This window comes from Octodon degus, unplaced genomic scaffold (assembly GCF_000260255.1).
Source record: "Octodon degus isolate 3935 unplaced genomic scaffold, OctDeg1.0 scaffold00263, whole genome shotgun sequence".
Lineage (NCBI taxonomy): Eukaryota > Metazoa > Chordata > Mammalia > Rodentia > Octodontidae > Octodon > Octodon degus.
The window spans coordinates 1620610-1630022 of NW_004524839.1; the positions used below are offsets into that span (position 1 = coordinate 1620610).

Here is a 9413-nt window from a genome sequence, read left to right on the forward strand (position 1 = left end):
ATGATTTGTTCTAATGCTGTTTGTAAATAGGATCTCAAGTCCGCATCTTGTACAGCAATTAACCACTAAGAAGAATATATGCAATGTGTTATTTGTTAAAACTGTACTTCTGATTTGATTTGAAACTGTCTCATTGATGTTTATCAATAAAATTTAAAAAAAAGTTGTAACAAAGTATTAAAAATGAAACTTTTATAATTAGAAGAAAAAGTATATTTCCATATTCTGTTGACTTAAGAAAAAGAGGTTTGTACCTATGTTATTTGCTTATTATTTCTTGCCTATATCTTGTAATATTTCTTGCCTATATCTTGCCTATTTCTTGCCTACTTTGGCAATATCAATACACGATGTACTAACTATTAAAAAAAAATAAAATAAAGAATAAAAGAAAATAGAAGACAAATAAAAATACCAATCTGAACAAAATGAGTAAATACCCCCAAAGACCAGATATTTATAATCCAATTTACATAAAGTGTCCAAAATCGAAATATTTTTAGAGATACATCAATAACAAAAGTAGATTTGCAGTTTCCTGAGGCTGGAATAGATTAGCAAAAGAAAGGACAAGTGGGAAAGGAAAAGGATTCATAAACTGCAGATAGGGGTTTCTTTAGAAGGTATTGAAAAGTTCTATAATTATAACTGGTGATGCCTGTATAACTCTAGGAATATAATAAAAATCATTGAATTGTAAAAATTAAAGTAAAAAGTAAGGGGCTGAGGAGATAGCTTGGTGGCCTAAGCACCTGCCTGGCAAGCACAAGGATCAGGGTACAATCCCAACACAGAATGCCATGCCAGCTCCAGAACCCCAGGCTCAACATGCCAGCCACTGAAACTGGGCATGGTGGCACACACCTGTGATCCCAACACTAGGGAGGCTAGGACAGAATGATCACTATGAGTCCAAGCAGCATAGTGAGACCCTGTACCAAAAATATAATTAACTACTTTTTAAAAAATTCTTTAAAAATTAAAATTAAAAATAATAAAATAAAAAGTAAATGTTTCTAAAGTTCTGCCTGTTGACACCAGTTCCAAATCCTTCCTGGTGAGGTGGTCTTCAGATAGTGGAGTTAGCATTACAAGAACATTCTACTTCTGGTGAAAGTTCTGACTGGAATTAGATTGCCTGGATTCAAATCCTGACTCTTCCACTTACCACTTAGGTGATCTTTGACAAGTTAACTCTCTGCGCTCTCTCTTCTACCTATAAAATAGGGAGTATAATAATATCTCCTTCATCAGCTTATTGTAAAGATCTGACAAATTCTTATGCTTAAAATAAAGGAATGTTAATTATGTGCCAATATATTAGATAATTTTGATAAAATAGACAAATTCCAAGGAAGAAACAAACTACCAAAACTCATTTAAGGAGAAAATTAAAAATCTGAATAGACCTATAACAAAGACATCAAATTAATGATCAAAAAAACTAACAACAAACAAAAATCCAGGTTCAAATGGCTTTACTGGTGAATTCTACCAAATATTTAATTAACACCATTTCTTCATGAACTCTCCACAGGAAACAGAAAAGATGGAGATAATTTCTAACTCACTCTTTAAGGTATTATTTTGATACAAAAACTGACAAAGAAATCCTAAGAAAACTACAAAATAATTCTTATGAATATTAATGCAAAAACTCAATGAAATACTAGAAAATCAAATCCAGCAACACATAAAAGGAGTATACAGTATAACCAAATGGGATTTATTCCAATTATATAAGGTTAATTTAATACTCTAAACTCAGTTCATGTACTACACTTATACTTACAGAAAACAAAATCCTCATACTCATTACCAATAAATCCAGAAAAATCATATGACAAAATCTAACATTGTTTTCAGCAAACTAGGAACAGAAAAAAGATTCCTCAACCTGATAAAGGATGTCTGTAAAAAAAAACTCAAGGTAATATGATAGGATTGTGCCTTCCCTCTAAGGTCAAGCAAGGGCAAGATGCCAAACTCATGATTCTTCTACTCAACATCGTACTAAAGGTTCTAGCTAGGGCAATTAGGGAAGGATATTAAATAAAAGGTATCCCTATCAGAAATAAATAAGTTTAAATATCTAAATTCACAGATGACGTGCTCTCAGAGACAATCCTAAAGAATTCACACAAAAACAGAACTAATAAATTCACAGAACCAAAGGACACAAGATAAATATACAATAAACAAATGTGTTTCTCTTATAATTAAGTTTTAAAAATTAAAAAATGGTTTCATTTATGATAGTGTCAAGAATAAAATGTTTAGATGCAAATTTAACAAGAAGCATAAAAATTATATCCTGAAAAGTTTGTAAAACATTCAAATAAATTAAAGATCTAAATAAATACAAAAATACTGCATGTTCATGAAGGGAAGACTTGGTATTTGTTAACATGCCAATATTTTCCAAGTCAATTTACAGATTTAAAGTAATTTACTGAAGAATCCCAGCTGACTTATTCATACATTCAACAAGCTGATTATGTAATTTATATGAATTTCAAGGAACCCAGAAGAACAAAATAATAATAAAAAAATGAAAATAAACTGGGCATGAGGATGCATGCCTGTAATCCCAGCATTCAGGAGGCTGAGGCAGGAGGATCACCATGAGTTTGAGTTCAGCCTGAGCTACATAGTCAGTTCAAGGCCAGCATCAACTACATAGTGAGATCCTATCTCCAAAAACCAGAAAAAGAAAACAAGATTTGGAGGGCCATGTTCTCCAATTTCAAAATATACTGCAAAGCTACCATAATCATGATAATGTGGTACTAGCATAAGAAAGGTAATGGTAAACATAGACAAATAAAATTCTATTTATGGAACAAAATTGAGTCAAGATACAAATCCTTATATTTACAGTGAATTAATTTTTGATAAGGATGCCAAGACAAAGGGAGAAAGATTAGTATTCTCAACAAAAGTGCTGGGGGAACTAGATAACCACATGTAAAAGAATGAAATCAGACCCCTTTACTAACAGCAAGCAAAAAAAATTAACTCAAAATAGATGAAAAACCTCAATGAAGATCTGACACTTTAAAATTCTTAGAAGAGAACAGCTATAAATTCTTTGTGACCTAGGATTTGGCAACAGTTTCTTAAATATGACATCATGAGCCTAAAAACAACAAAAAATTAGACTTCATCAAAGTTAAAAACATTGTGGTTTGAAGTGCATCATGAACAAAGTAAAAATAGAACACACACAATGGAAGAATCTACTTGTAACTCATATCTAATAAGTGACTTTTATCTAGAATATATAAAGAATACTTAGAACCAAATAATACAAACACTAATAACTGAATTCTTTTATTGTGAAGGATCTGAATAGGTATATATGCCTCCAAGGAAGACACAGTGCAGTAACTATGTGCAGTCACAGCATGGCAGTTCCCCAATATGTTCAAAATAGAATTACCATATGACCGAGTAACCACACTCATTGGTATAAATGGAAAAAAATTAAAAACAGACATTCAAACAAAAACTCACACACAAATAATCAAAGCGGCACTAATGACAATAACCAAATGGTAGAAGGAATTCAAATTTCTATCAATTGATAAATATATGATATTAATAGTTAATATATTAACTGACAGATAAATATATGATATATTCATATAATGGAATAGTATTTGATAATCTTAAAAATGAATACTGATATCTGCTGCAACATTATAAGTGAAAGATAATACAAAATCTCTCACATTATGTGACTTCATTTATATGAAACATCCAAAATAAGAAAACCTATATAGAGACATAAGGTAGTTTAGCAGTTACTTAGAGCTGAGAAGGATAGGAAGATTGAGAGGTGAAAGGGTTTGGAGCTGGTGAAAACGTTATAAAATTGCGTTGGCTGCATAATAGTGAATATAATAGTATGTTATGTGAGTTAAATTTTAATAAAGCTATTTTAAAAGCTTACATAACATATAATTACAATGAATACTCAATAAATGATAGGTATTTGTAGTTCTAGTACTATATTTAGGGTCCATTCCACTGAACCTTAAACAAGGGAAGAATGTTCACGGCATAAGTGAGAGCTTCCTTGCCAAAGGCCAAAAAATGATAAATTCAAAAGAAAATAATACAAGGAACTAAGGTCAAATGTGTACAAAACCCCAGGAATCCAGTTTCAAGAAGAAACCAAGTAGGGATAAATGGTTTGATATTTTGGTTTGATATTTTCTACTAGGTTATTAGCAAAGTGTCTGGTCGACCTTGCAGATTAATTTTCTAGAATTCCCAACCTTCTTACTTTATTTACTGGAATCCAAGTTTAGCCCTGTTATAGCCATTTATTTAATCTATCCAATGACGCCTGAAGAAATAATTCCGACAAGAATAAGGAGAGACTATAGGAAGGACTTAATCTACTTTTTAAGTCTTTTCCCAGTAAAAGTTTTCTAGGGGTAAATTATTCTTCCTTTTTGGGAATGCTCATCTCCCAAAGTTTCTAATGGGATAAGCAAGCTGGTAAACAATCAGCTAGCTGACAAGGGTGCTTAAGAGTTAAATTGCCTCCACACTCCTATAGACTAGTTCAGAGTCTAAATTACTAAAACAGAGAAAAGATGAACATACAGTCTTTGGGCAAATTCCTCAATGACATTAATTCATGTGCATGCATGTACGCATACATATACCATCACCATGGAAGAAAAAGGAAAAGAGACCTATAACCCTTTACCAACCATCGCTAGACTCACTTTTACACACAAAGTTTATATGTGGTAGTCACCACTGTGGCTCACTAAGCATTCTCTTAATAGGGACAAGAAGGATGTCACACATTCTCTGTTGCCATCTACTGCAGTATAATCTAAGTCCCTCTTAGCTTTCCGTTCCCATCTAATCTAAGTCCCCTCATACCTCCCTGTTCCCATCTAATGCAATGTAAGTCCCCCTCTTACCTTTTTTGGCTCATTTCAGTACATTTATCCAATTCAAGATTATATTTCCTTTTGTTAATTATTTTGGGAACATCTTTTACAGTGTCTTTATTGGCTTCCTTCTTAGATTGGGCAGTTTGACTTTGAAAAGCCTACAAAAAAAGGGAGAGAAGGAGGTACAAAAGTGAAAAGAAATACCCAACAAGTTGTTCTCACAAGAAAGTCCTCAGCACCAGTTGCACAGCCTCACTCAGGGTGCATCAAAGTCTCCACCCTAAGTTTTGCTAGAGTCCTGGGCATAGTTGCTCCCTGGCAGAACAGGCCAGTCTTCTGCCTGGTTAGAAGCAAGGGTTAACTTTCTGCCTGTTTTGTCTGGTGTTCTGGATGCTGTAGGAGATGACACAGCCCCATGCACCCTCACTGGGACTGCTAGAATCTCCTCATAACAGTCCCAGGAGCACCTGGGTCTCCACTGGGAACCTCAAGGCAACACAAGCCTCCACCCGGTGTCTAGAGCTGGTCCTGTGGACACCAAAATATATATCAAGTACACAGTACTGGCCTCCAACCAGCAGGAACACACCCCAGGAGCCTCAGAACTCAATGCTCCAAACCTTTCCTGGGCTGGTGCTCTAGCTTGAACAATTGCTACAAATGAGTTGACAGACAGGGGACCCACTGAAGTGACAAATCTCCATCCAAACCCAGACTATAATGAAGAGCAAAGAGGGACTAAGACTTACAAGATTCAAGACCGCAGGTTCTCAAAGAAAACACTCTTCTGAATTTTTTTTTCTATCTTTTTTTTCTTTTCTCCTTGAATTTAACCCAAAATTTTCTTCTTATCCTCTACGGGGTTTGTTTTATTATTATTATTATTATTATTATTATTATTATTATATTTGCATTTTGGTGGTACCAGGGATCAAACTCAGGACCTTGTGCTTGCCAGGCAAGCATTTATTCCATTGAGCTATCTCCCCAGCCTCTCTTTTGGTTGTTGTTGTTGCTGTTGATTTACTATTGGTGGAGTTTGGAGCTGTATCACCCACTTTCTTTTTTACTTTCTTTCTTTCTTTTCTTAGCTTTTTCAGATAGGGTTTTCACTAAGTAGTTCAGGCTAGCCTTGCACTCACTTTGTGGCCCAGGCCTGACTCAAACTCAGTGATCCTGCTGTCTCAGCTTCCCACCTGTACCAATATGCCCAACCAAATCCTATTTCCTTGTTTCCCCTTTTTTAAAATATAACTTTGTTTTAGGCATTCCTCCCTTTTTTCCATCTCTCCTTTTCTCTTTTAATCAGTTTTCTGAGTATTTATTTTCTTTTCCTCTAGTTTAATCTTCATTCCCTATCAATTAATCCTAGTTGTATTTTTCTCTTACTGTTGTCTAACAACAATAGTTTTCCTTTACTCCTTAATAGAACCTTTCACATCAATCTTAACACCATTCCTCAGGTGATGAGCATTTTGGCTGTTTCCTAGATTTGGCTATCACAAATTGTGCAGCTATAAACATAAGTACACATGTATCACTATGATATGATGTTTTCAGTTCTTTTGGGGAAATTCCCAGGAGGGGGATAGCCAATTTGAATGGGATTTCCAGTCCTAGTTTTTTAAGGAGTCTCTACATTGATTTCCATAATGGTTGCATTAGTCTACATTCCCAACAACAATGGACAAGGGTTCCTTTTCCCCACAGCCTCTCCAACATTTGTTGTTGGTTGATTTCTTTATGATAGCCATTCTTTCTGGGGTGAGATGGTATCTCAGTGTTGTTTTAATTTGCATTTCATGGATGGCTAGTTATGTAGAACATGTTTTCATGTATTTATTAGCTTCTAGAATTTCTTCCTCTGAGAAGTATGTGTTCATGTCAGATGCCCATTCCTGGATTGGGTATGTAAATTTTGGGGCCCTAATGTTTTTTAGTTCTTTATAAATTCTAGAGAGAACACTTTTTCTGAGTGCTTATTAGTTAAGATTTTTTTCTAAATTTGTGGGTTGTCTTTTCACTCTGTTGGTAATTTTTTTTACATGCAAAAACTTCTCAATAAGAAGAGGTTCCAGTTGTTAATTCTTTCAAGTGTTACCTGTCCAGTTTGATTTGTGTTCATGAACTGTTTGCCCCATATCTTCAAGATTTCCTCCTACTTTTTCTTCCAGAAAAAGGAGGGCCACAAGGAAAGCCAACATTTTGGCCCTAGCCTTCTAAGGTCAATTAAGACTCAGGACATATAAGAACTTGTACTGTAACGTCATGTAACTCAGTAGTGTCCCAAATTTTCTGATCAAGGAGATCATGAGGCCAAAGAGGAAAGTGATCGATGACGTAGAGTGTGCCTAAGGAGAGTCACATGGAGAGAAAACATTCTCTCAGGATTTCACAGAAAGCACATTGGCCAAGCAATGGCCGTGACTCATCCACATGGCTGACACTGACAAAGGTTCTACAATCTGAGGATCTCAGGATAAATCTTGAGGGGATTTCACTGACCTTCTCAGACCCAAAAGCTACAACTCTTGTTGCATAGGTCCTGCTGTACCTTGGTCTTAACTATCCATCAGAAAAGTATAAAAACGAAGCATAAGAAATAAATCCATGCTGTTATGTTGAGCTGCAGGGGACTCAGGTCATCAATTTCTGACATTGCCAATCAAGCAGACGACCCAATACTATTATGGGCTACTGGACTCTTTTTGAATATTTTGCTGAGTTTGAACTGCATCTTCTGATTTGTGTAGATACCTTGTTTCAGCCAACTCTCTAGAGCCATGGCTAACTAACCCAAGAAATAATCCAACCTTACATATGTATGCATGAGTAGGTTTTTTCTACAAATTGATAGTAAATCTAAAATCATGCTGAAAGCTAACATATATATTATAATCAGTATGGAAAACAGAATACATTTCAAAAAGGTAGTCACACAGCATCTAAAGAGCAGGGATTCAAAGATATCTTTACCAATGCTTATCCAATCCTGCACAAGAGAGTAAAACATTATCTAGCAGGTACAAGTATTTTGGAAAAGAAATACTCTATTTTAGATGGCACATCAGGCTTCTTTGTAGCCTAGTTGAGATAAAATTTCAAAATCAATATTGGAAAAGTCTTCATCTGTAAAGTATAGATGAGTATAGCATTTACTATAGACTGAGAGGAGGATTGAGTTTATATAGGAAAAAGTGCTTGGACTAGTGTCTGATATATAGTAAGCACTCAGTAGCCATCAGTCATTACTATTTTGATAGAGACTACTTTTGGCCTGATTTTGTACTCAGCAACATTGTATTATGATTTTTGCTAGGACCTTTATATTAGAAGGTAGATGATTTGGACATTAACTTAAGAATTCCAGTTAAGTGAGATTCTAGATTTTCACAGTTGAAAACCAGATCTTTGAACTATGGCTCTCAATTTTTCTGCATATCCAGGAGATATTTCTGTCATTATTACTGGGCTAATGGTGTAATTTAATGCCTGGGTGACAGAGATGCTAGCTTAGATCAATCCTACACAAGAGAAAAATTGTCTTGCCCCAAATGTCTATAGTGCTTGAACTAATAAGAACTGCCCTAGATGAAAATGATTCCACAACAATGGTTACCTCCAAACTCTAGGCAGCCAGCTAGGCCACTACTGGACCTTCCCAAAATACAGTATAATATCCCATTTTTTCAGTTACCTACAACTTCATATTTGTTAAACACTCTATCTGCCATTCCTGAGAACTCTACCAATTAAATCAAATGGTTATGTGCCACAGGAGAAGATCCCCTGCAGTTTCAGAAATTGGGTCACTGGTTCCTAATAAAATCTGCTCTTAACACTCAGGGGGGAGGGGCTGGCAAAATGGAGAGACTCTTCAAAAAAGAGGCTATGTAAGGCTTATGCAAAACCAAAGCAAAATTTTGAACTAGTATACTCACATTTGTGATATCTTCAAAAGCTGACCTCTTTTTAAAGTTCTCCTGAGGTGAGGATGGACATATATTTTCTTGGTAATCATCTCCCATCTGAAAAAGTAAAAGAAGTAAATGAGTATATCCAATAGTGAACAGACCCTCTTCAGGAACATCTTCAGGGCTTTGGAAAACTCCAGAATCTCCAAGTAACTGGAAATATACAATAGATCCCATAAACTACAACCAAAAAGATAACTTGGCACTCAAAGCTTCACTGATGATGAAGACAAGACTGCGAAGAGACAAGATTACCTTCAGTGCAACTTTCAGAATGAGCATTATAGCTTGTGAGGGTAAGTTTTCCTCTAATTTCTCATATTTATGGTTACTTACCATACTATGTAAAATTAAACAGCACGACTTCTAGTCATTCCATTAGTATGAGTGTTTTCAGGTAAATCTGTTCAATAATTTAAGAGATATTTAAGCAAGTCTTATGTTAAAGTAGCTGACTTAAGATAACTCTAAAAAATAAAACTGGGAAGATAGCTCAGGGCATAAGTGCATGCCTGGCAAG

General features: G+C 35.0%; 1 protein-coding gene across 1 annotated transcript in view; it reads right to left on the bottom strand.

Annotated features, from left to right (window-relative positions):
- Positions 1 to 9413, bottom strand: part of Ccnb3 (cyclin B3) — a 75239-nt gene that overhangs the window by 62759 nt on the left and 3067 nt on the right. The window contains exons 2-3 of the mRNA XM_004646291.1: positions 8861 to 8947; positions 4947 to 5077 (exon numbers count right to left, since the gene is read on the bottom strand). Coding sequence (XP_004646348.1) covers positions 4947 to 5077; positions 8861 to 8947 — 218 coding nt within the window. The remainder of the gene's footprint in view (positions 1 to 4946; positions 5078 to 8860; positions 8948 to 9413) is intronic.